Here is a 27,912-nt window from a genome sequence, read left to right on the forward strand (position 1 = left end):
AGGTACTGGTGGGAACTGGGTGGATGTGTAGAGTATAGGACGCTTCTGGGAGAGTGGGGAATTTAAGGCCACACTTACCTTTGCATGAGATGCTTTTTATGAGTAGGTAACTGAGGTACAGTTAGTGTGAATGTGACCTTCATGCAAACAACAATGAAGTACAGAGCAGCGATTTCATGGTCCTCCTCACAACTCCAACCTTCTCATAACATTGGCGTAAGTCTACCCTGCAGGGCCACAACATTATATTCCATCCAATAGACCAGTGGCCCTATGTGAGATAACAAAAAATTGAAATTCACCATTTAGTGAACGCAAATCTGATCCTGGACTGCATCCATAAGTGTATTAATAGTGGAGTTAGATTAGAGATGTGATTTTCCTACTCTAGTCAGCACTTGTCAGACCACACGTGGAGTACTGTGTCTGTTTCTGATGTCTACAGTTCCATAACGACATGGACAGAGTAGAGAGAGTCCAAAGGACAACCATAAAGGTGATCAGTGGACTGCAGAACCTGCCTGTGAGGAAAGACTAAGCGAGTTAGCTCTTTTCTCCCTGGAAAACAGATGGCTCAGGGGAAGGCCTCATCACAGTTGTCCAGTAATTAAAGGTCACTGCAAAGAGACTAGTCTCTCTTCTCATAAAGAGCCACATGGAGAGGACAAGGAGTAATAAGTGCAAGTTGCACCAAGAGAGGTTTCACCTTGGTATATGTAAGAAATTCTTACAGTGAAACAATTATTCACTGGATCAACCACCCCAGGGAAATGGGTGGACTCTCAGTCACTGGAATTTTTCACAATGTGACTGGACAGTGTGCTAAGTAATTTCATCTAGTTCTTTTTCTCATGAAATGCTGAGACAGGTGATCTCCTGATGTTACTTACAACCTCGGTTGTTCAAAAATTCTGATTTTTGAGATTTTTCGTAAAGAAGGTTGTGGCAAAAAAGATGCAATAGCTGAATAACTAAAATGAAAATGAAGCTGATATACTTCCATACAAAGACTTTTAAGTTTTTACTGTATTTAGATCACGCCTCATCATCTTTTTTCTTGTCTCAATACGAACTGTTTGCTGTTTCTAATATTGAACTTTCAACATTGATTTCTGTCATTTCTAATTCATTTTCCATCATCTCAGACATTTCCAGAGATTCTCTTCTTCCCATTGACTTCTCAGTCTTTCTACCCTTGTCCTCTTCTGTGTAACTGACCCTCCACTGTGTGGTGGAAAAAGTATCCTCTCTACCACCCTCCTTTTATTTAAAACACTGCTCAAATATCATCCTCTCAAGTCTGCCCTGATGGTAGGAAGAGGATAATTGGCTAGCACTGACATGCTTTCAAGAACTGGTTATCCTGACATCACACATCAGACCTCCTTCATGGAATATCACCTTCCCTTCCACTGCCCAGTGAAATATCTTCTCTTTAACTGCAGATTATCTGTCATTGTAGCTTTTCAGGAAGTCTTTAGGAATTCACTCTGGAAACGAATGGCATCACCTCTACAAAAATGCAACTTCCAAAATTCTGTATCAGAGGAAGTTGATTTCCATTAACTGAAGCAAAATCACGAGTACACCTACCAAGCACAAAGAACAGAGGGACAGGACTTGGAGAGGGAAAAGACAGATATTAATTTATAAATAATAAAATAAAAAATAAAAAAATAAATAAATAAATATAAATCAAGTGAAAGAACTCCCCACAACTCTCACTAGCAGCACTATCCTCAGTCTTATGCTCTAGCTGCATGGATTTTAGCTTGCATCTCTCACAGCCCATGCAATGAACATCCTGAACTGTTTTTCATCCAAGAGGATGTATTCAAGTCCCTTGTTAGTTATGATCATTATCAACTTTCTCCCAGAAGTCAGTACAAGTTTCAGACTTTTTGACTTTTCCTTCTCTGTACCAGCATGGAATTCTCTATTAGGGATGCCAGAGCAGATCTCTAAAACATGTTGCCTTATCAGGCAACACATTGCGCCAGCCACAGTATGGCAAACAAGCTGCCTGCAAGAAATACAAAATATCCCCTCACTTTAATTTAATCTAACCTAATCCTTACTGATTTTTATATGCAAAGTATGCTCTTACCATTGCAATGGTCCAGTACTCAGCTGCATCTTAGCAGAAAGGCAGTAATCAGAAGTTTTGCACTGGTAGATTGGAGCATCAGCATTTCTTTTTTGCTGCTGCTAACATTTCTGGGAGCTCTCATTTTACACAGAGGGCAGCAGAAATGCTGGTGTGGCAGAGGCTGGGCATTCCCTGTCAGAGATTTCATCAGGGTCCACAGGGTGTACTGATCCCTCCAGCATGCCCTGCTCATACTGACAGCATGGCTGACAACAGCACTTGCAAACTGCAAATCTCATGGGGAACATTTTTGAATAAAATAACATGGTGTATCAGATATATAATCAAAAAAAGTAAGAAACTTAATTTTACTGGAAATGTTGGCATGTTTGTGTGTGTTATCTGTGAGCTTTTTAATGCAGGTTATTATATAGCAGATATGTCTGCACATCTGTTTCAGTGTTTGCTACAATTTTTCTGACAGCTTCAGTATTAACATTAAAAGTGACAAAAACTATCACTGAAGAGTGACTACATTAACTTCATCACTTGGACTAATTTGTTTCAATGTGAGAAAAGGTTCCAAAATACAACCCAGATGGTTATATGCCTATTATAAGCATTTTATGAACAGAGGGCTTGTGTGGGAGATTATGTAAGAAACAGTAACAATTATATTTTTAAAAGAGCACTGACAGTAAACAAGCAGAAAAGCTGAACAGTTTGTGCTGTATTTTCCTTCAAAAGGGAGTAAGTTTTCAGAAAGAACATCTATTAATAGAGGGAAAACTTGAGAAACCCAGCTAACTTAGGGTCTTCATTCAATACTTTAGGTTGTAGGAGAAAAAAATATATTGAGTACATCTGTTTCAGCAATTTTTTATACCCAGGAATAGCTGAAACAAACAAACAGATTGAATTATTGTAGAAGTGACCTGTTGTTTAAACTGTGCTTAATATGACAGGAATTAAATGTTCTGTGATAGTAGATTTCTAAAACTTCTCTAACAGCGGGGAAGTAGATCTGTTAGTATGTCACCTGCATAAGACAAACTGGTAGAAACCACAATAGGAATAGAATTTGCAGGTGAAAGCCATGTCTCACAATACATGTGACTTCAAGAGAAATCAACTGGGACATGGATCTAGTCAATACAGTATGATGAGATTCTGAAAAGTATACACATGCCCCCACATGATATTGGCAAAAGCTGCTTTGACTGGAAAGAAATATTTACCTTGTGAATTGAAAGACAGTGCATGTAATGTGGAAATAAATGCCTAGCTGAGGTGGGAAGCCATCAAAAGATGAGTGTGCAGTTTAGCATTTATGTATAAATGGTCTGGGGAAAAGGACTTTAAAAAATTACAAAATCATGGTAAGATCTGCTGTGACACCAAAATGACACAAAACATCATGACACAGAATAGTTGGTTGATTTTCTGCACAAAATGTCATGACACAGACTAATTGGTTGATTTTCTAACAGGTGAGCTGAAATACAAGTTAGTGGTGTTTAACATTTATAATCTAATCATTTCTCTATATCCCCAGAACCTGTTTATTCATGAAAAAGGTCTTGGTAAATTTATTATGATTCTCTGAACTGTCATCCCAAAAGCAGGTTGACAACGCAGATGGATTTTTTTTTTATGTTTTTATGGAAGATACTAATAACAGATTAGAATATACCATTATGTCATGGTATAAATTCTTCATGTGCCCAATGCTTGGATACTGAATTTAGTTTTGGTGACCAGATCCCCAAAATGCAGAAAGGGGTCTCAAGTAATATCAGAAACAGAGAACTGTTTCCGTACAAGGACATCTTCAGATTGGAGAAGAGATGACTGAGGCAGGATGTGATAGACATCTATAAGATTCAGTCATGGGGAGAAGGGCAAGATAGATAGATTGTGTCATGCATAAGCAAGTAAACTTATTTTTGATGTTAGTAACACAGACATGCCTTTCTGCATTTCCTTGTCAGCTGGTACATGAGGGAACAGAAGATAAATTTTCCTGTGCCATCTGGCACGCTTTAAACAGCACCTCATGTGACAGTCCACAGTGCTCAACTGCAGTGTCTCTGGGAGACACAGCAGGATGAATCATCACAGCCTATGGCCCAGCTGTGCACCCAGCAAAGCATCCTTGAAGCACACTACGTCCTCAGAGTGGTTTCTTAACATCTCCATGATCTTTGTGCCCAAGAGAACATGTCTTGGGCACAGCATCAGGTAGTGCAGCCTTGGTACCACCACTACTGTGGCCACTTGAATGGTGTGCTGTCTTCCTTCTGTGTACGACTGTGGTGTGACAACAGTTTCACAGCTCTCTGGATTTCCACACCTTAATCTTTATTGTACACAGTGTGCATGTGACTTTTCTGCCACTTAACTCATGAGCACAATAGCATTCACTGTAAAAGGGGCTATTTCCCAAACAAATCCTAGCTTCTCCTTAGCACTTATTTTACTCTCTTGCTGACTGCTTATCTAATGCTTTCCATAGAAAGCCAATGACACTGAGGATTTGCTTCAAGGCCACCTATGTGCAGTGGCCTAAGGCCAGGCCAAATGTGACTTTAATGGCCCAGTTGCCAGCAGCAACAAAACTCAGACCTCTGTTATTAAGGAAAGTACTGAGCAGTGAAACTACAGACCTATTACAGGCAACACCAGGTAATCTCAATGGAAATGTAAGTTCTCTGGAGTCTGGGATTGTCTTACAACAACCTGTGTTGAGCTAGCAGGATGAGCAAGTTCACCATAAGCCTGCTGGTGGCTGACATCTTGCAGACCATGCTTTTTCCTGTGGTCAGCATGAGTGTGCAAGGAGCTTTGCTTAGAAAGGTTTTCCCCGCTGCGGGATATACTCCTACATTTGCAGAACTGTTGCTTTGCTCTTGTAAATAAATGAAAGACCTTGTTATTTTATAAGGCACTTTTTTATCATAGAAAATTCTTCGATGATGCAATGAATTAGGTTAGCAAAGTTTATTATAATGATGCTTCATGATGATAACATGGAATTTTTTTTGCAATGGAATACATTAGGTTTTGCACCAGAGTGATATACGTGTGTCCCTCTGGTATAGAACTAGCAAACTCCAGCTCCAGGAAATGGACAAGTTCATAGAATAAAAATTAGGTTTAGATGCAAAATACAAAGACATTATCACTGTCTTAGAAAGTCTACAAACAATACATCAGAGGGCCTGTGGAAGTATTCTCAGTAATATCACTACACACTTGCAATGTTCATATATTCTAACTGGGTATCTCCTCTTGGCAGGTGTCAGAGAGAAGATATTGGGCTTATCTTCCTTCCCATAATATGAATGGCTAGGACTCAAATGTGGCAAGGGAATTTTCACGGGGTCAGAGACTGGCATTCTTGAGACATTTCCACTTACTTCCACAATTCAAGCTGCACAAAAATGTGGCCTCTCACTTTCAGACCCTTTTTGACATACACAGAACATGGGGGAGAAGGAGTAGTATCTAAGATGTGGCAGAAAGTGAGGCAGCTGCCTGATCTGGCTCTAGGCGGCCCTGCTCTGCAGGGGGGTTGGACCAGATGACCTCGAGATCCCTTCCAACCTCAGCCACCCTGTCACTCTGTAATTTGTGATCTTCTCAAGAAGGATCTATTTTCAGCATGAATCCCCTCTCCTCGACAGGGAGTATCAGCACCCCAGCACTTTGCCCAAGCTGCATTGCTGTGCAGGGCAGTCTACACCCAGAGCTGTCTTTCAATCTACTTCTTCTCTTTCAGCTGTTCTGTGCTTTTCTTCCAGTGTGGATGGAGTCCAGCCCTGCAGAGATGGACAGGAACAAGAATGGAAGCAAAATTATGATTAGCAGGAACCACTTCGTTTTTCTTTTTGCTTCAAAGTTTGTTTCATTCATTGGATGAAAGAAAACATTGATCAAATGAAATCTGAGCAGTTTTACATGGTAAATGTTAAGACATTTCTTTCTCTTTTAGTAGGTTTAGAAAAAGAGCAAAATGCCTTCTGTTTTATTGAGAGCTCTCACAAATAAACCTGACTTGGACTTTCAATCTCACTTAGCTCCTTCAAGCTGACAGTGGCAGAGATTCATTAACACTGAAACTATAGCTCAATCTAAAGGAGTTCCTCAAGATGAGGTGAAGTTGAAATGGCAAATAGGGTCTGCATATGGTGGAAGATCCCACATCTCCTCTCCAAATCCTCCTTTTCCAGGACTGAACAAAAATGAGGAGCAGGGGAAAGAACAGGGAGAACAAAATCTCCTATTTTCCTCAGAAGTAAGCTGCTCCATTGGGTCAGTAGACTTTCACTTAGCAATACCTAAGTTTATCCAGTCGGGAGATAAACAGATAGCAACAGGCAGTGACAGTAACTATGGTAGCCCTATACTGAGTAACACCACTGAATCTTCTTAGGAGGAGTACAAAAGCCACAATCACCTTTTCAAGCAGAAAAAGTGATTTTTCAACATAAGGCTGTAATCCTTCATGTGAGATGCCTTTGGAATTCCTGGACTCTTGCAGAAGACAGGAAAAAGAAATGATCCTGCAGTGACATAGCTCATAATACCAGGGAAGCAGGAAACAAATTACTAGAATCACTCTGTGAAGCAAGAGACACATGTTAATAAGTAGCAGAAAATTTCTTTCGATTGAAATTGCAAGCCAAAGCAGAAAAATGTGATAATTCTGAAAGGGAATATCAGTGTTTAAAAGAAGGCTATAGAAGCTAGACCCAATATCTCGATCTTGATATATTCATCTAACCAAAATGTTGACAACAGCCTGAAGGGGAGCAAGAGGCTGCAAGGCAGGAAACACCACAGCAGTGGTAAATTTAACTATTCCTGTGTAGACTAGATAAATAATATATCAGGTTGTGATACAATGAGTGAATGCTGATGGCAACACATAGCATCGATAAGTGAAAGGGTGCACTTGCCATGCAGCAGGAAACTCTCTAGTGGGGTGTATTACTGTGCTGCAAATGTGCAAATATACTTCCACTGTGGCTTTCAAAGGCACATCTGAAGGATTTCCCTTTGCTTGGGAAGAAGCATTTCGAGGTAACTTGAACCTTAGAACACCAGTAATTGTAAGTCATCTTATCCATATTGTTTATTTCAGTTTGCATGACACCATCTGCCAAAACTGTTCGAGCACTAGTTCTCTCTCTCTCAGGCTTTCCAAAGCCTTCAGGCCTTTCATGCAAAACATGAAGAGTATGAAGCTATTGCTCCCTGTATCACTCACTGAGACCTAGCCTCCTGTGCCACCCAGCAGAGAATGTCAAAGTTAACAAAAAGAGAAAATGTTCAAAGTGGTTCTTGCCACCTCTGTTGGACAGGACAAGCACCACTCAAATGTCAGTAAGAGCAATCATAACTGGCTGAACTACTCATAAGGTGAGGTAACCACCACCAAGTATTTTTCCACAGAGAGGAGCCCTGTCTAATGTCAGAGGAATAAACAAATGAAATAGGAGAACATGAAACTTAAGCAGTGGTATGACCACTTTTCCTCCATCAAGACATAGCTAAGAACAACAGTATGGGATGCATCAGATACTCAAGAGTACATCAGCATCCACCGTCTACAGTTAATAGTAGTTATCCTTATCTCTCTTGTCAGCATTAGTTGAAATTCCCTCCTTAGGAATCTGCTCATATTATTTATAGGGGATTTATTCACATAGCTAGTCAGAGACCAAATATTTCTAATTATATCTAGTAGCATCACTTCCCAATTTTCAGTTCATTCAGTTTGCCAGACAATGCTTTGCCAAAAACAAGGTTTGCCAAAAATGCTTTGCCCAAAGACAGAGGGAGGCATCTGCAGCATGTGCTGACAAGACTCTATAAAAGAGGCCTTGAATCTGGGTTGTCCCGTCTCCGAAGAAAACTTCATGGTAAGTTCATGTCTGTGGCCGGCAGAAAGCAACAGCGTCCTTGCAGTCCACACATCCCACTTCAGCACTGCTGTCCTGGTGTATGCATCTGTGTCTGCAAGGATGTAATATCTGTAAGATAAAGAATGCTGTTATTTCTGCTTTCTGACCTGCCTGTGGAATTCTTTGCAGCAGTAACGAGGGATCTGCCATTTTTGCTTTACAGTATTGATTGTCTTCCAGCCTGCAAGGCATCTTCTTATTAGGTAAGGCATCTTCTTAATTAGTTAAGAGCCTAATTTACTCACAATTAAGGGACAAACAAGGAGGTGGCAGATTTCTGTAGAGCAGATTTCTTCATGGTGACAAATTGCTGTAAAATGTTATGGGCAATTGCTGTGTGTCCACGTAGTCCTGGCCACCACTTGGGTATGGTCAATACAGCATGGTTGTGTAGGCTACTCATGGCAAGAAGACTCTCCAAAGTGGCTGTGCTTGAAGCCACTAGCTACTGATGTCATGCCAGGGAATTCTTCTTGGGGATTCCTTATGTTTAATTATGGACCAGTGAAGTAAATGATACATTCTGGCACAAAGTCCAGATAGACAGAGCCAGCCAGAGGCAGAACAGGCTATCACAAAATCTTACGGGTTTGTAACAAATTCTATGTACTACCGTATATGATATTGGCCAAAAGTTTATATGAAAATACTTTTCAGATGATACTGCAGGGTGATGATCTACATGTGAGCTTTGTATTAGGAAACTTGGTAAAAATGTAAAAGCTAAGTAACTAAAAGAACAAAAAAGGAGATGCAGTGCTCCTATTCCTCTGAAACAAAACAGATTAAAATGGAGGATCTGTATGCTGCTAGGACTTGATGTAAATGTTAACTTTTGATTGCGTTATTTAGGTAACGAGAAGTCATGACATGACATCTAATTAAGTTGCTTATTTGTCCGATTTCCTAGAAATTTGGGCACTTTCTTTTACTAGACATCGGTTTGCGTTAGAAATACAGTACTGTATTTAGATATCCAGCTTTGATTTGTAGATTCTTGAACTAAGGATTATAACTTTGTATATAATTCTTTTCACAATTAGCACACAAAGAAATAGTTGATGATGCAGTATTTTAACATATTGTCTCTCCTTACATATAATTGCTCAAATACTACTTCCCAGAGTTAAATCACAACAGATTTCTACCATTGTCAAAGAAATATCAGTGCAGTTGATTCAAGGTGAGAGTCACACTAAAATTTAAGCATGAGATCAAATATGAAGTTAACTAGAAACTAGACTTTAAAGTTCTTGGACAATGGAACATGGGAGGAATAGTATTTTGCTCAAGACAGATCTCTAAAATTTTCAGTTTGACTTTCTTAAATCATTGAGATTGTTCTGTTGTCTACACCTAGGATTATTTCTAATTTAGACTGGGGTATATGTCTCTCTTTAAACCCAGAAACAAATTTGTTTGTATCCCTAAGACAGCTAAAGGACACAATTTGATAGGCAAAGGAGTCACAGAGAGCACTGATGACACAGCTAATATTTACAGATCCTTTCAACAGTAACAAAGCAGTTTTACACATTTAATTCCCGCTTTACAATCAGAGTCTATACTAAAAAGTGAGGAGACTGGAAGCTGAGCTTCCTTTAGCCTGAGGGAGTTTGATTTGCCCCATTCATGCTTCAGACGATTGCCCTTGCCACAAGGCTGAAGGCATTCTTCATCACAGGACTTTTCTTTCTGCTGGAAGAGGTGTGGCTTTGTGAAGCAAAGAAAGCAACATTGTTCAGTGTGGCAGGAGGAGTAGCAGGATGGTAGTTTCTGGAAGGGTGCAGTTGTTTGGAAAACTGCATTTGGTGTTTCTAGCCCTAAAACTCTGCTTTGAGAGACAAAGTACACACCTTATTTCAAACACTAATGCTACCATGTTGGACTACTTAAACATTTGTGATGAGAAGCAAGCAACTCTAGTGAATGATTTAGAGAAGCAGCAAAAGACACCATGCATTAGTTAGTCCTCAGAACACCTTGTGAACTCACCCATCTGTATTTTGTGTACTGACAAGTGGGGCTTTTTGGTTTGGTAACTCCAGGTAGGTGTGAATATCTTCTTCCTCTGGCATGGTGCCTCACTGTGGTGCCTCAGTTCTGCTTTGGAATCCATTGCTTGATAATTACCTGCAGAGGGACACAAAGCACTTGCAGCATGGTGTTAAAGCTTTGAGCTTAAAAAACTGTAAGTGCTTTATTGATGTTGCAGTCAGTCACAGCAGCGCTCCTCCACAAATGCTTTCATTTAAAATTTTCCTGGTGAAATCTCCAGTCTTCTGAGATCTAGCAATCTAACTGGAAAGAGTAAGGTTGTGAGGAGGATTGGGATCCCTAGACCAGAATATTAAAAGAGTGTAAAAGTTACCCTGCTTAGCTTGACAAGGCATGACTTAACCATTTTTGGAAATTATGCCGATACCTATGTAAAAATGTAAAAAGAATACTCAAATCTTTCAGTGGACACTTTCCACAGTACAGAGCACACCAGTGCTGGGAATATGTGAGTTCTAGGAGCCTGATATTTATCATCACCATTACCAGTTCAGTGACAGATAAAATGTATCCTCAGGAGCTGAGCAGATGAGATCAAACCAAGGGACTCATGAATATGCTACAGACCAGTGTTACCTTTAAGAAGGCTCCTAAAATTCTTCAGCCTCGAGCTGAAAAGAGGCTCATGAATTTTACTAAAGGCAATATGAAGTCCTGCATACAGGAAAGAATAGACCCATACACCAGGATATGTCAGCTGTCATTTGACTAGAAAATACTTTTGAGAAAAGGGTTATCTGTCCTGGTGCACATATGTCAGCAGTGTGCCTTTTGGGGGAATGGAGGCCAAGTACGTTGTCAGGCAGTCATAAAAGTGTCAGCAGGTAAAAGGAATTTGATTCTTCCCCTGCATTCAGGTCCCATATCTGGAGCATTGTGTTCAATTTGGTGCTCCCCCATGGCAAGAAAGACACTGACATTCCTGGGTGAGTTCAGTGGAGAGTTTCCAACACAGGCAGGAGCAAATGCTATATGAGGAGAGCCTAAGTGGTGAGGGCTGTCAACTCTGAAGACAATGTTGAAATGGGGTTGTCTAATTGCTATTTTTAACCAAAAGTTGGTGGTTATATGGTAAAAAGAGCCAGGCTGTTCTCATACCTGCAGAGTGAAAGCATGAGGGACAACAGACCTGTGATGAAACAACAGAATATGATTAGGTGTGAAAATGAAAATTTCACAATCAGGGTGGTCAAACATCAAACAGGGATGAAGAGGGGATGAAGTGGGATTGAAGTATCTACATGCCTGGAGATAACCAAAACTTCACTGGAAAAGGCTCTGGGTAATTTGGTCTCATATTTGACCTCCTTTGCATGGAAAGATGGACCTAAGAACTGCCTTCCCAAATCACACATACTATGATTCTGTTTAAGTTTTTCAATAAACTGTGTGGCAATGAAGCAAGTTGACATATTTGAGCAACACATCTGCTCTTCCACAGTGTTCTCTGCTGACAAGCCTCTCCACAAGCTGCAGCCATGTCGTCAGATTCTGAGATGGCCATCTTTGGGGAGGCAGCTCCTTATCTCCGAAAATCAGAAAAGGAGAGAATTGCTGCCCAGAACAAGCCTTTTGATGCCAAAACATCGGTCTTTGTGGCCCATCCTAAAGAATCCTTTGTGAAAGGGACAGTCCAGAGCAAAGAATCAGGGAAGGTCACTGTCAAGACTGAAGGTGGAGAAGTGAGTAAGAAGCAAGACTGAAGGGCACCATTTAATTCCCACTCTCAGTTCTTAGCTGACATACCTGCATCTCCTTCTTCCTCTGACAGACCCTGACTGTGAAGGATGATCAGGTCTTTCCCATGAACCCTCCCAAGTATGATAAAATCGAGGACATGGCCATGATGACCCACCTCCATGAACCTGCTGTGCTGTACAACCTCAAAGAGCGTTATGCAGCCTGGATGATCTATGTAAGTACCAGCAGCAGTCTTCCTCTGGGTAGCTGGGAGGAACTGCTCTGCCAGCCTAAGTGGAAACCAACATACTGTCTCCCTTCCCCACAGACCTACTCGGGTCTCTTCTGTGTCACCGTCAACCCCTACAAGTGGCTGCCGGTGTACAACCCGGAGGTGGTGTTGGCCTACCGAGGCAAGAAGCGCCAGGAGGCCCCTCCACACATCTTCTCCATCTCTGACAATGCCTATCAGTTCATGCTGACTGGTGAGTGGTTCTCTTTTTTTTCTCAGAGGGATTGTACCATGAAATTCTCTGAAGGAATACTCTGTCTCACTAATATGAGGAGACATTCCAGAACCAGCTTTCCTGGTTCTGATGCATACATGACACTGTGTATTTTACTATCTTCACACCTGTTTTTTTTTTTTTTTAGTATTTTAATTGAAAGACACTTCTGCACTTACTGAGATGTTGTGGAGATATTTTTGTTTGGTTGGTTTGATTTTGAAGTCAACATGACAGCATAGAGTTAAAAATATTAAACTTACCTAGCTATGTTCCATTCTTTCTGTACTGTTCATTGTGTTTTAAAACTCAATGTACTGTATTTCTGCCTCCTTCACAGATCGCGAGAACCAGTCGATCCTGATCACGTATGTACACTCTCTGCTCTGTTCTCTGTGAGGCTGCCCAGGTCCAGGGGACATCCTGCCTGACCACATGCTCTCTGCTTCTCTCTTTGGTTGCGCAGCGGAGAATCTGGAGCAGGGAAGACTGTGAACACAAAGCGTGTCATCCAGTACTTTGCAACAATTGCAGCGAGTGGGGACAAGAAGAAGGAAGAGCAGACATCAGGCAAAATGCAGGCAAATTAACAGACCGTGGCTGGAATCTATGCTGATCTCTGCTTCTGATCTGGTTTTTTGAAAGGATAACCAGCAATAATTTTTATTCTGCAGGGAACGCTTGAGGATCAAATCATCAGCGCCAACCCACTGCTGGAGGCCTTTGGAAATGCCAAGACTGTGAGGAACGACAACTCCTCACGCTTTGTAAGTTTTTGACTGGAGAAGTTGGTATCTAGAGTTGAACAAGGATGACACAACAGAAGTTGTCACTTCTGAACTATTCATGGTCAGATGATTGAATTAATTGAAATAATATTTTTGTCAACAAAAACTACCTAACTAGACTAATTAACAATATAACTTTAAAAGTGTAGTACAGCAAAGATGTATAAATATCTCTTTTATTTAATGTTGGTAAATATATGTATTTATACTCCTGATATCTGTCATACAGCATGAATAAACAGGTTTGTGTGAATTGAGATAATGTAGAACAAAGGGAGGAGAGAGGAAAAGACAAGATGGGATTGGCCTGCATGAAATCAGCAAAAATATGGACCTCTTTTTCTGTAGACACAGAATTGAGCAGGTCTATTAATCAGACATTGATACAAGTTTTCTGGAAAGCGATGACTTCAAGACATCCTACCAGATACCAAACAAACCTATGATATGTCCTTTCGATAATTTTAATGCAAAAAGGCATTTGTAAATTTTATTAGATATCCTGTGAATATCCTTGAGAAATCACAATACCAATCCCTAGCCTCACCTTAAAGTTCCATGTTCTGGGTGCATTGCCCTTATCTCCACAACTCAGAAAGTAACAGCTGTTTTTTCAGCAGCTTCTAAAAATATGGCCTAATATTTATGCCATCAAAATCCACAGTGTCCCAGCTGAGTAAAACTCGCAGCAACTTCATCTTGCATTCTCTATACCCGTCTGTCTGAACTGAGGCATAATTACCCTAATGAAATGCTTGTTTACTGTTTTTTTTTCTTGTTCCTGTGCATTCAGAGTTATCTGTTGAAAAATAATACCTCAGATCAGTTCTTCACCTAAGTATTCCTACTATAGAGAGTTTCTTAATATATTTTTCTGTTTTATTTTGCTTTTTTTAAGAAAAATAAAAACTAATGAAAATAAAAACAAAATAAAAAACACCAGCAAACAAAAAGCCCCAACTGAAACCAAACAATACAGTAACTCATAAGCTTAAATCTTGTCCTCTGTGCAGCATATAAGGTAACATACTTATCATCTTAGTGAAATTTCAGAATGCCTTTTTTCTTTCCCCTCTAAAGGGCAAATTCATTCGAATCCATTTTGGGGCCACAGGGAAACTGGCTTCTGCTGACATTGAAACATGTAAGAGACTTTCTGACCTGATCACATTCCTTCTTCCCTTTCTGCCTCAATGTACATTCTCAGACCTAACTCTGTCTTACCATCCTTGCCAGATCTGCTGGAAAAGTCCAGAGTCACTTTCCAGCTCAAGGCAGAAAGAAGCTACCACATATTCTATCAGATCATGTCCAACAAGAAGCCAGAGCTAATTGGTAGGTAGTATGAGAAATTGTTTGCTAGCATCTGAATGTGTTTAACATTTATCTTCATTCTTATGCCTAAATATATTCCATTCCTCTTTACAGACATGCTCCTTATCACCACCAACCCGTATGACTACCAGTTTGTGAGTCAAGGTGAGATCCACGTTACTTTGAGAGCTTATGATCACAGTGAAGATAGCTCTATGAGTTATCATCCATAGTTGTCCCAGAAGAATAAGATGAAAAAAGTTCAGCTAGGTCCAGATTAGACATTACTTTGCATGCGAGTCCTGATAGACATCCCTATCCCAAGCACTGATGACAACACAGATCCATCTAGCCAAACACCACACCAGAACATTATATAGTTTAAATTATTGAATGATACTTTAGTGCCATTGATGAGCACAAAGACACCACTCAAGCTGAGAATATACAACCCACAAACAAACAATAGAAAACCCAATAATAAAACACTTGAACCCATATCATACATCAGCATCGATTAGCATCAGCTATCTAAGTGGCTCATTGAACATTCCAGAATCTGATATTGCTCATGACTCTTCCCTGACGTAAGCTACATGTCATGCTATACTTGAAGTTTCATCACAAGCCAGAGCACACTGACTCCAATATGTGTTACATAGCTGGAAGCTGACATTCATGTCTTCTAACTAAGATCATCTAGCAAAACCTGCCCTGATGGCTAAACCTGCCAAGGCTTCGTCCAGCCTGGCCTTGAACATTGCCAAGGATGGAGCATCCACAACTTCCCTGGGCAACCAAGTTACTTTCATAAAGACACGAATATAATTTTCTACCATATTCATGTTTCTGAATTTTCCTTCAAGCTTTTGTAAGATTACAGTGCTGAAACCTACAGCTACATCTAACATTGACTTCCAGTGATCACTTCTCTTCTGTTCCTGTCTCTTTGAGTATAGTTGCTGACAAGGCTGCCTATTTGATGGGTCTGAACTCAGCTGACCTGCTGAAGGCCCTCTGCTACCCCCGAGTCAAGGTTGGGAATGAATATGTGACCAAGGGTCAAACTGTGCAGCAGGTAACAACCACCTACTGGGAACCTCTGTTTTGATTTATTTTCTGGCTCTGGGTATTGTTTTTCTTATGCTTCATTCTTCTTTGTTTTAGGTGATCAATTCAGTGGGTGCTCTGGCAAAAGCTGTCTATGAAAAGATGTTCTTGTGGATGGTTGTTCGCATCAACCAGCAGCTGGATACCAAGCAGCCCAGACAGTACTTCATTGGTGTCCTGGACATTGCTGGCTTTGAGATCTTTGATGTAAGTGCTACAAAAATCGTAATAAAACCTTGAAAAGGCACCTAGACCTCAAGAGAAACTGGACAATTACAGTAGTTTTTTTGAAAAAATTCTATTCACTTGCAATTCCAAATCAAGTTTTGTGTGTTGGTTTGGTTGTTGTCTTGTTTGTTTTGTTTGGGTTTTTCTGTGTGCGGAGGTGGGGGTTCTTAGGTAATTTTGGGGGTTTTGTTGGTTTTGTTGTTTGGTTTTTAATTATTAGTGTTTTATTTTTTATTTTGTGGAAATGTTTTCCTCCTTTTATATGTCACTGATTTTTCTAGGACAATTCATGAGCTTCAGTGGATCTGCATGTAATTGCTTTATGCAATACACAGTAGTATTAAGCTTAGTATCAAGAAAATCCACTGACAAAAGCACACAAATACAGACTATTATGAAGTGTAGGAAGAGAAAGGTAGACTTATGCTCCACTCACAAAACTGGGCCTAGGCTTTGGAAACAGAGAGCAATATATATATATATTTGTTTTAAAGAGCCAAAGGGTGATTCCCTGAGTCCAAGCCAGGACTGGCAATCACTGGCAATGTCTAATTTTATCATAAGGGCAATGGGAAAATTTACATAATACAACAGAACAGAGAAATATATGTTGCACCTTGATAGGAATAAGACTAACAAATAATTTTGGAATCTGAATTGACAAATAAAGATGTAAACATTATTCATGTAGCAAAAAGCAAAAACCCCCAAATCTGTTTAAAAGTAATTAATCAGAAGCTTTAACATTAAAAAAAATCTTCTTTTTAACTGGACATCCTCTGTATGTGATCCTAAGTGTGCAGAAAGAAGCTATGCAGGTGGTTCTTCCTCTTGAGAATGAGTAAATCTTGTCTTTGCACTGAGCAGTTCAACAGCCTGGAGCAGCTCTGCATCAACTTCACCAATGAGAAACTGCAACAGTTCTTCAACCACCACATGTTTGTGCTGGAGCAAGAGGAGTACAAGAAGGAAGGAATTGAATGGACATTCATTGACTTTGGGATGGATCTGGCTGCCTGCATTGAGCTCATTGAAAAGGTATCCTTCCTGTTCAGGTACATTGTGCATTTGGTAATTTTTTTGCTACGTGGCATCGGTTTTCAGAGGACTCTTTCACATTCATGTCCAAAGCACTTATTCAAAATACCTGAATATGTAATTTATTTTATCTGTGAGCTCATTGAAAAAGTGTGTTGAGTTCATTTAAGATTTTGTTATTTATTCTTTGTGACAGAATTACAGGATTTTTCTTTAGCTTTATATTGTCTTGCCCTAATGCTTCACAAAACTACCTATCATTATCCATCATAGCCATATCTGGTTCTTTGACTTCAAAAAAGCTTCGGGTACCTTTTAATCTCAAATATTATTTTTATTCAGAAAGTAATTTCTGAGGACCCTTCTGATTAAGCTACAAATGAAATAACTTTAAATTACTTATTAGCTACATTATTATGCATTTAAAAAAGAAAAATAGCTGCAATTTTTCTTGTTTGGCAAAGGCAATAGAAGAAATAATGTGATCACACATAATGTGATGACAAGGGTTCACTGTAGGTGTGTTTTCTAGTCTACAAAGATGAAAGACCTCTTTTCAGAAATCCAGACAGTTTTTAGTATCATGATAATAAGACTAATACTGTGATTTCTGAAAAACAATTTCAGATTGAAATCATAGGCGTATATAGAAAAAAAGTACTGGATGAGCTAGGATGAATGAAACTATCACTATGAGCTGACACCATTTTGTGTAACGTCATTCTATACAGGAATAGAAAGGCAGACATATCTCATAAGAAATAACATCTCAGGAAGTAGCTGAAAGATCTGTTGATCTGTTGAACAACAGACAGTTTTAGTTTGACACTTTCATCTACAAAAATCTACATCATGAAAGAATTAATGCACAAAATAAAAATCTTTTGATTCATCAGTTTCTAAATTATTTAGAAAACTTTGTGTGATGATTGTGACACTATCACTTCTGAAATGCATTAGTTTCAGACACAAATTCACATCTTGTCTAGAACTGCATATGCAAAGCTAAACAAAGATTTGATCCACTTTTTGATCCAAAATTGGAATCTATTTCTCAGTTCCCTCTGCCTTACTGCAGTCTCCTTCCAAAGGCAAATCTATATTTTATTGCTGCAATTTTTTTGCTGCTTTTCCCAGCCCATGGGCATCTTCTCCATCCTGGAAGAGGAGTGCATGTTCCCCAAGGCAACTGACACCTCTTTCAAGAACAAGCTCTATGACCAGCATCTGGGCAAGTCCAACAACTTCCAGAAGCCCAAGCCTGGCAAAGGCAAGGCTGAGGCTCACTTCTCTCTGGTGCACTATGCTGGCACAGTGGACTACAACATCACTGGCTGGCTTGAGAAGAACAAGGACCCCCTAAATGAAACTGTCATTGGGCTGTATCAGAAATCATCTGTAAAGACACTGGCTTTACTTTTTGCTTCTGTTGGTGGAGAGGCAGGTGAGTTTTCTAAACTCTCATCTTCTTGTTGCACAGTGGTTCTTCAAAATTGTGGAATCATGAATGAGTTACAGAGCCATAAATGTTTCATTATCTTTACTTTATCAGAGGCTAGTGGTGGTGGTGGAGGCAAGAAAGGTGGCAAGAAGAAGGGCTCATCTTTCCAGACTGTGTCAGCTCTTTTCCGGGTAAGTAAACATTTTATCTTTTCAGCCATGCAAATTAGAATTAAACAGCACTTTGAAATCACTCAACAACAGCAAAAAAAAAAAAAGAAAAATTTTACTCAAATTATCATTAAAAAACAACCCTACCCCACTTACAGAAGAAAAATGATTCTGTAATTTCCTAAAACTCCACTTGAAATACGTAAGAATTTTCTCATCAGACTAAGAAATACACACCCTCTATCACTCATTGGGTGATGGCAACTTTTTTTCTTAATCTAAAAGATCATGTTCAATGCTCAGAATCAGAGGGCCTTGAACTATTTTTCTGAGGTATCAGTTGATAATTTTTATCACAGTGCATCTTCATTTATAGGCTTTTATGCTAAGTTCCCAAAATTTAAGAGTTAGTTTTTTCGTATTTCATATAAACACACACTAAATCATGGTCCAACAGGAGAACCTAAACAAGCTGATGACCAATCTACGGAGCACTCACCCTCATTTTGTGCGTTGCATCATTCCAAATGAAACAAAAACACCTGGTAAGACACTCATGCAGAAAGAGACTTTGCTTGATAACTATCCCACTCTGCACTGGAAACTGGTATTCATTTGTGGTCTACACTGCTAGGTGCCATGGAGCATGAACTGGTACTTCACCAGCTGCGTTGTAACGGTGTGCTAGAAGGCATCAGGATTTGCAGGAAAGGTTTCCCCAGCAGAGTCCTCTATGCTGACTTCAAACAGAGGTAAGAGTTTTAAAATGAAGAGGTAAGACAGTGTCCTCACTGTTTGCTATTCATCACACAGCTGTGTGATGAATATATCTCTGAATTCTGTGTCTCTGAATATGGAAGCACAATAACACTATAGAAACCAGTGATCACAAGATTTAAAAATGAAGATTGGCATGTGGCTACAATAAGTTCTCAAATAAAATTTCCACACTCAGTCGAGTGTTTTGGCCATTGTATCAGCTGCAAGTTTCAGGGGAAGATGCTTTCTTCCTATACACATAGTGGCGATGTTCCTCTCTAGATGTTTTCTACAGCATAGGTTAAGTGAAAAAGATCTCGGAATAAAATGGCTGGAGATCAATGTCCTCTTCTCATCTACAACAGATCACCTAAAGACAATAAAAGTTTCCCTAACTTTGTTATCTGATTAGAACATCAATATCACTGTATCTCTAAACAAGAGATGAAATTCAAACATCCTCAGACCAATTCTGCTGCACAAACTAATGGTAACTTCAATCAAATTTATACCATTATGACTTGAGATTATGCTTATTCATATTTCCTCCTCATTCCACAGATACAAGGTCCTTAATGCCAGTGCAATCCCAGAGGGACAGTTCATTGACAGCAAGAAGGCTTCTGAGAAGCTTCTTGGGTCAATTGATGTGGACCATACCCAGTACAAATTTGGTCACACAAAGGTACAAATCTTTCTTGAGTCATTCACTGCATCTCTGTGCTCTGCTCTACCTGCCAGTGATGGGCAGCAACATTCCCTTTCTCAAGGTCTTCTTCAAAGCTGGGCTGCTGGGACTCCTGGAGGAGATGAGGGATGAGAAGCTGGCACAGCTCATTACCCGCACACAGGCCAGATGTAGGGGCTTCCTGAGTAGAGTGGCGTATCAGAGAATGGTGGAGAGAAGGTAGACATTTCTTATCTTCAGTTAAAATCACTTAAGGGAAAGTGTTGATGCTCGTCCGCCTGAAAATATTTGATGTACATTTTAATTATCCTTCAGGGAGTCCATCTTCTGCATCCAGTACAATATTCGTGCATTCATGAATGTGAAGCACTGGCCCTGGATGAAGCTGTTCTTCAAGATCAAGCCCTTGCTGAAGAGTGCAGAATCTGAGAAAGAGATGGCCAACATGAAGGAAGAATTTGAGAAAACCAAGGAAGAGCTTGCAAAGTCTGAGGCAAAGAGGAAGGAGCTTGAGGAGAAAATGGTGAAACTTGTGCAAGAGAAAAATGATCTGCAGCTCCAAGTGCAGGCTGTGAGTAACATTTTTATTTTTACAAAATATATTACATTGCATACCATGAAAAAAAAGGTAAAATTCAGGCCCCTTTCTTTCCAATCATAGAATAGTTAGGGTTGGAAAGGACTTTAAGATCATCTAGTTCCAACCCCACTACCACGGGGAGGGACACCTCACACTAAACCATGCCACCAAAGCCTCTGTCCAACCTGGCCTTCAACACCACTAGGGATGGAGCATTCACTGCTTCCTTGGGGAACTCATTCCAGTGCCTCACCATCCTTACAGTAAAGAACTTCTTCCTTATATCCAATCTAAACTTCCCCTGTTTAACTTTGATCCCCTTACCTCTTGTCCTATCATTACAGTCCCTAGTGAAGAGTCCCTCTCCTGCAACCTTGTAAGGCCCCCTTCAGACACTGGAAGCTGCTCTGAGGTCTCCACGCAGCCTTCTCTTCTCCAGGTTGAACAGCCCCAGCTTTCTCAGTTTATCTTTACTCAAGAAAGTCATCCCAAAGGTCTTGCTGATGCACACATGTTCCATCAACGAAAAATAAACTTTCCTGTATTTTCCCACCAGGAAGCTGATGCTTTAGCTGATGCTGAGGAAAGATGTGACCAGCTCATCAAAACTAAAATCCAACTGGAAGCCAAAGTGAAGGAGGTGACTGAAAGGGCTGAGGATGAAGAAGAAATTAATGCTGAGTTGACAGCCAAGAAGAGGAAACTGGAGGATGAATGTTCAGAGCTGAAGAAAGATATTGATGACCTTGAATTAACATTGGCCAAAGTGGAGAAGGAAAAGCATGCTACTGAAAACAAGGTACACACAGGGAATCACATAAGGGATCAAAAAATTATCATTTCTTGAAGTAAAACAGACTGCTACCAAATGAGTTGGCCCTCACTGGAGTAGCAAAAGGAAAAATGCAACTCCTGGCTAAATACTGCAAAGTGCACATTTCACTGCATGCTTTCCACCCTGTTTTGACAATTGCTTATATGTGTAGGTGAAAAACCTCACAGAGGAGATGGCAGCCCTGGATGAGACCATTGTCAAACTGACAAAAGAGAAGAAAGCCCTCCAAGAGGCCCATCAGCAGACACTGGATGACCTGCAGGCAGAAGAGGACAAAGTCAATACGCTGACCAAAGCTAAAATCAAGCTGGAGCAGCAAGTGGATGATGTAAGTAAAGATGCATATGAGAAGATTAAAGCTGCTACACAGTCAGACACTACCAGCAGAACACTGATGGTCTTTGCTTTAGCTGGAAGGGTCCCTGGAGCAAGAGAAGAAACTGCGCATGGACCTTGAGAGAGCCAAGAGGAAACTTGAAGGAGACCTGAAGCTGGCCCAAGACAACATAATGGATTTGGAAAATGATAAGCAGCAGCTGGATGAGAAACTGAAGAAGTAAGTGTGGTGTGGAGCATGTGGGTGTTGGGCTGCTGTGCTTGTCTTTTTTCTTTCAGCTCTAACATGGTTTTCTTTGCCCAAAGGAAAGACTTTGAAATCAGCCAGATCCAGAGCAAAATCGAGGATGAGCAAACCCTGGGCATGCAATTACAGAAGAAGATTAAAGAATTGCAGGCAAGTCTCTGTTCCTTGCCCCTCTCTCATCATTTTCAGGTAAGGTGAGGGCACGGGTGTGAATGGTCCCTGTTATCGCCAGGCTCGTATTGAGGAATTGGAGGAGGAAATTGAGGCAGAGCGAACCTCTCGGGCAAAAGCAGAGAAGCACCGGTCTGACCTCTCGAGGGAGCTGGAGGAGATCAGCGAGCGCCTGGAGGAAGCAGGAGGGGCTACAGCAGCTCAGATCGAGATGAACAAGAAGCGTGAGGCCGAATTCCAGAAGATGCGTCGTGACCTCGAAGAGGCCACGCTGCAGCACGAAGCCACGGCTGCTGCCCTGCGGAAGAAGCATGCGGACAGCACCGCTGAGCTTGGGGAGCAGATTGACAACCTGCAGCGAGTGAAGCAGAAGCTGGAGAAGGAGAAGAGTGAGCTGAAGATGGAGATTGACGACCTGGCCAGTAACATGGAGTCTGTCTCCAAAGCCAAGGTACACAAATACCTTCTAGATATTTCTGCCCCAACGGAATTCTATTAAATTTATGGTTTTGCAGCTGCTATTATTAAGAATTAGCGTTATTAACTACTTCTATATATTACCACACAGGCAAATCTGGAGAAGATGTGTCGTACCCTGGAAGACCAGCTGAGTGAGATTAAGACAAAGGAAGAAGAGCATCAGCGCATGATCAATGACCTCAGTGCTCAAAGAGCTCGTCTGCAGACAGAAGCAGGTAAGACATACACATCTCTGATGTGCAATTTAACAATGTCAGACAGTTAATTTAGAATGACCTTTCTGGAAACATAATTTGTTAAATATGTTTTGTCGCTCTTGTAATGTGAAATGTGTAAAAAGGCATCATAATTATGACTTTCTACAAGGCCTTCTAAGTGTCTGGTTTGCAGCCCCAAGTGGCCACAATACTTTCATCAATACAATAAAAAGCTTCTTTATCCGATAACTTGTGCAGGTGAATATTCACGCCATTTGGAGGAGAAGGATGGTCTGGTTTCTCAGCTGTCAAGAGGCAAGCAGGCTTTCACCCAACAGATTGAGGAGCTCAAAAGGCACTTAGAGGAAGAGATAAAGGTGAGAAGGCATTCTGTATTCATTCTTATTTTTTAGATTCCTATTTTCTAACAGAGTTTTTGGCACGCAACTGTAGAATTATCATAAAACCTCTTAGTTAATTGTTAGTGCTTCTTAGATATTTGCTGGAGTTTAAACATTCTTTCTTTTGTCAATCCCAGTTCCTTTCTACATTCAACATACTGTTGCCATTTTGCATAGAAGAATAATCCAGTGTACAACATTCCAGTCAGGATATTTGCCAGGAAGTCTATTCATTGTCCCAACACACTTGTTGCTGCAGGCCAAGAACGCGCTGGCCCACGCCTTGCAGTCTGCTCGTCATGACTGTGACTTGCTCCGGGAACAATATGAGGAGGAACAGGAAGCCAAGGGGGAGCTGCAACGTGCCTTGTCCAAGGCCAACAGCGAAGTGGCCCAGTGGAGAACCAAATATGAGACGGATGCTATCCAGCGTACGGAGGAGCTGGAGGAGGCCAAGTATGTGGCAACTGAAATATAGAGAGAACTGGAGAACACTGAAGCTCTGCAGCGAGATGGGAGTCTCCAAAAACGAGTTAGGTCAGGGGAGGAAAAAAAGGCTGGGAAGTACTATCATTTGGTAGAATGCAGAGAAGGAAAAATGCATAGACTGGAAGGAGAAATGTCACCTTTATGGCAAGAAAGCTTAAGACAGGCCTAATAATCAGTAGGTGCTGGGACACAGCTGTTGCAAACCCTTTACCTCTAACCTGCAGCTGTACTTACCACATTGCAGGAAGAAGCTGGCACAGCGCCTGCAGGATGCAGAAGAACATGTTGAAGCTGTCAATGCCAAATGTGCCTCCCTGGAAAAGACAAAGCAGAGGCTGCAGAATGAAGTGGAGGACCTCATGCTTGACGTGGAGAGATCAAATGCTGCCTGTGCAGCTCTGGATAAGAAGCAGAAGAATTTTGACAAGGTCTTTTGGGCTCCAGACTCGGGGCTCCTGGGCAGAGCATCCCCTCCTCATTGTCACGTCCATACTGACACCCTGTTTCTCTACAGATCCTGTCAGAATGGAAGCAGAAGTATGAGGAAACACAGGCTGAGCTGGAAGCCTCCCAGAAGGAGGCCCGCTCTCTCAGCACAGAGCTCTTTAAGATGAAGAATGCCTATGAGGAGTCCTTGGACCACCTGGAAACGCTGAAGCGCGAGAACAAGAACTTGCAGCGTAAGTGCCTGGCCCTCTGCTCCTGGCAGGGCTTTCTCAACACCCACCAGTACCCACTGCTTCACATGGGTCTGTGCCTGCAGGTGGGCAAAGATGCCTGTCACGGTGGTGTGTGAGGGCCCTTCCCATTCTGCTCTGTGCCTGACCATGCCACTGGTCCTTGTTCCCACAGAGGAGATTTCTGACCTCACGGAGCAGATTGCAGAGGGAGGAAAAGCGATTCATGAGCTGGAGAAAGTCAAGAAGCAGATTGAGCAGGAGAAATTTGAAATCCAAGCCTCACTGGAGGAAGCTGAGGTACATGTCCATATTGACTGTTTTCCAGAGAGGCCTACTTGCAAGCAGTTTAAGATTGGAATGTCAAGGAACATCAAAGGCTCAGCTTTCACATCATCCAGAGAAAAAGAGCCCCATTTTTGTTCATAAGTGGTAGTTTAAAATAGGACAGATGAAAAAAAAAATTTTATTGACACCCTGCTTCTTTCTTATTCAGGCCTCCCTAGAACATGAAGAGGGGAAGATCCTGCGCCTCCAACTTGAGCTCAATCAGGTCAAGGCTGAGATTGACCGGAAAATAGCAGAGAAAGATGAGGAGATTGACCAGATGAAGAGAAACCACCTCAGAATTGTGGAGTCCATGCAGAGCACCCTGGATGCTGAGATCAGGAGCAGGAATGAAGCCCTGCGTCTGAAGAAGAAGATGGAGGGAGATCTGAATGAAATGGAGATCCAGCTCAGCCATGCCAACCGCTTGGCTGCTGAGGCACAGAAGAACCTGAGAAATACACAGGGAGTGCTCAAGGTACAGCACAACAAAGCTGGTGCTCACTGGTTTATGAATCAACTAAATATTTCCCTGTTGTGCAATTCTGTCAGATCTATACTGATGTAAAAACAGGAAATAGGAAAATAGCAAAAAAAAACCCACCTCCCAATCTCTTGTCTTTCCCTGTCCAGGATACCCAAATACACTTGGACGATGCTCTAAGGACACAGGAGGACCTGAAGGAGCAAGTGGCCATGGTGGAGCGCAGAGCAAACCTGTTGCAGGCTGAAATTGAGGAGCTACGGGCAGCCCTGGAGCAAACAGAGCGGTCAAGGAAGTTGGCTGAGCAGGAGCTTCTGGATGCCACTGAACGTGTGCAGCTCCTCCACACTCAGGTTGATTAATGCAATTCAAAATGTCAAGAGCTTTTTTTATTTCACTTTCCACATTTTTCATCTGTGTGAATTCTTGAATCACCTCATGTAGCAAAAAGCTTAACCTAAACCAGAACTGTTAACCCTGTGCAAAGAATTGGGTTATTGCTAAATGAGGAGGATTGTACATACAGGAGTCAGAAATATTTCTTAGAATTTCAAGAACTCTCTGCTCCCTAGCTCTGTCAGACCTCACAAGATGCATCATTTGAAGGACAATGCTAATATTAGATACATAGATGATAACCTTAAATTTACACAATTACTAAACCCAGTGTTTGGTTCTGGAACTAAGTGGACAATATTTGTTGCTGTTCAACAGAACACCAGCTTGATCAACACCAAGAAGAAGCTGGAAACAGACATTGCCCAAATCCAGGGGGAAATGGAGGATACCATCCAGGAAGCGCGCAATGCTGAAGAGAAGGCCAAGAAAGCCATCACAGATGTGAGTTGCAGGCTCCTTTCATTGCTGATGGTGGATGTATTCTCCCCCAGAATGTCTCCAGACCCAAAATGGCTTTGACCCTTTGCTCTCCTCAGGCGGCCATGATGGCAGAAGAGCTGAAGAAGGAGCAGGACACCAGCGCCCACCTGGAGAGGATGAAGAAGAACCTGGACCAGACAGTGAAGGACCTGCAGCTCCGTCTGGATGAGGCTGAGCAGTTGGCACTGAAGGGAGGCAAGAAGCAAATCCAGAAGCTGGAGGCCAGAGTGCGTAGGGCTGGTGTTTGTGCAAGAGTGAGCATGTCCCTTGGAGAGATAGCAGGGAAGCTGCAAAGATGGGCTTGTGATTGCAGGTGCGGGAGCTGGAAGGGGAGGTTGATGCTGAGCAGAAGCGCAGCGCTGAAGCCGTGAAGGGTGTGCGCAAGTATGAGAGGAGAGTGAAGGAGCTGACCTTCCAGGTAAGTCAGGAGGTGTCCTTGGGCTCACACACCCTCATCCCAGAAAACCAAAGCTGTTTCAATGCAATCCTGGATAAAATGTTGGTTTGTGGTGTGGAGAATCTAGTAATTCACTTTCTTTTCTGTTTGCCAACCACTCTAGTCTGAAGAAGATCGGAAGAATATTCTGAGGCTCCAGGACCTGGTGGACAAGCTTCAAATGAAAGTGAAATCCTACAAGAGGCAAGCTGAGGAAGCTGTAAGTATTGTTGGAGAACAGTCAAGCATTGCTTTCTGTGGGTGTCACACATGTGCTGAGCAGAATAGCAGATATTTAGAAAATGCAAGTCATCAGCATTCTAAGGTTTTGGGATCTTTACATCTAGATAAACAAGTGTGACACAGTGCTGGTGAAGCTTGTCATAGGGGGATCCTGAGTAAGGGAGGATGAGAAGGTCTGTCTAAGGCTTGTGTGCTGTGGGTGGGGGATGGAAGTTTGTGCCTTTCTGCAGAAGAGCTGTAGCTCTGCAAGGGCTCCTCACCACCAACACTCTCTCTCCCTGCACAGGAGGAGCTGTCCAATGTCAACCTCTCTAAGTTCCGCAAGATCCAGCATGAGCTGGAGGAAGCCGAGGAGCGGGCTGACATTGCAGAGTCCCAGGTCAACAAGCTCCGAGTGAAAAGCCGGGAGGTATTTCACGTCAAGAAGATAGCAGAGGAAGAGTGAAGCTGTCATGAAGCATCAAAGTGACCTGAGGGCTGCACAAAATGTGTACCCTCTGTCTTTTCTGTAGTTAGTCTTTGTAACCATGTCAATGTCTAGATAATAAAGATTGTAGATTCCCTTGCATACACAGCAGAATCAATGATTTTGATTGTTACAGTTCAATTTTGCAGTTACCTAAGTATTGGTTGTTTATAAGCAATTAATTTTCGTAGTATCATAGAATCATAGAATACCATGTTGGAAGGGAAATCATGGATCACCTGGTTCAACTTTCTTGGCATATTCACAGTTTAGACTAGAAGTCCCAGCACCCCGTCCAGCCAAATCTCACAAGTGTCCAATGTTGGGAAATCCATCACTTCCCTGGGGAGACTATTCCCATGGCTGATTGTTCTCATTGTAGAAATTTTCCTCATGTGTCCAACCAGAACCTCAACAGGAGTAACTGGTGTCCATTAACCCTCTTAATTTCTGTGTTACTCCCTGTAAAAAGCAAGTCTCTTTATCTTCTTTAGGGATACCCATGAAATACTGGACCATAGGGATAAGGTCTTCCCTGAGCCTTTTTTTCTCTAGGCTGAACAAACTCAGTTCTCCCAGCCTTTCCTCACATGGCTTTCCAGTCCTTGGACCATCTTTGAGGCCCTCCTTTAGACCAACCTCTTCACATAATTTTTGTATAGCAGGAACCAAAACTGAGCACAGTATTCCAGGTGTAGACTGCCAAGAGCCAAATAGAATGGGACAATGACATCTTTATCTCTGCTGGTGATGCCCTTGTTGATGTAATCCAGCATCCTGTTGGCTTTCTTTACTGCAGCAGCACAGTAAGCTATTTAGCTTACTG

The 27,912-nt window shown here is 41.5% G+C and overlaps 1 protein-coding gene across 1 annotated transcript; it reads left to right on the top strand.

Moving 5' to 3' along the window:
- Window positions 1-11,594: 11,594 nt before the first annotated feature.
- Window positions 11,595-27,065, top strand: LOC101873057 (myosin heavy chain, skeletal muscle, adult-like). Its single transcript, XM_034067761.1, has 37 exons — window positions 11,595-11,798; window positions 11,888-12,031; window positions 12,125-12,281; window positions 12,643-12,670; window positions 12,769-12,883; window positions 12,977-13,069; window positions 14,171-14,234; window positions 14,327-14,425; window positions 14,519-14,623; window positions 15,364-15,482; window positions 15,572-15,721; window positions 16,610-16,780; window positions 17,918-18,224; window positions 18,333-18,412; window positions 18,849-18,936; window positions 19,026-19,143; window positions 19,712-19,835; window positions 19,921-20,057; window positions 20,154-20,409; window positions 20,975-21,217; window positions 21,405-21,581; window positions 21,664-21,809; window positions 21,896-21,986; window positions 22,069-22,458; window positions 22,576-22,702; window positions 22,943-23,061; window positions 23,345-23,541; window positions 23,819-24,002; window positions 24,089-24,254; window positions 24,427-24,551; window positions 24,748-25,056; window positions 25,212-25,415; window positions 25,777-25,902; window positions 25,998-26,168; window positions 26,255-26,359; window positions 26,502-26,597; window positions 26,907-27,065. Exons 1-37 carry the CDS (start codon window positions 11,595-11,597, stop codon window positions 27,063-27,065), a joined length of 5,694 nt encoding a protein of 1,897 aa, XP_033923652.1.
- Window positions 27,066-27,912: the final 847 nt, after the last annotated feature.

Source organism: Melopsittacus undulatus, chromosome 11 (genome assembly GCF_012275295.1).
Source record: "Melopsittacus undulatus isolate bMelUnd1 chromosome 11, bMelUnd1.mat.Z, whole genome shotgun sequence".
Lineage (NCBI taxonomy): Eukaryota > Metazoa > Chordata > Aves > Psittaciformes > Psittaculidae > Melopsittacus > Melopsittacus undulatus.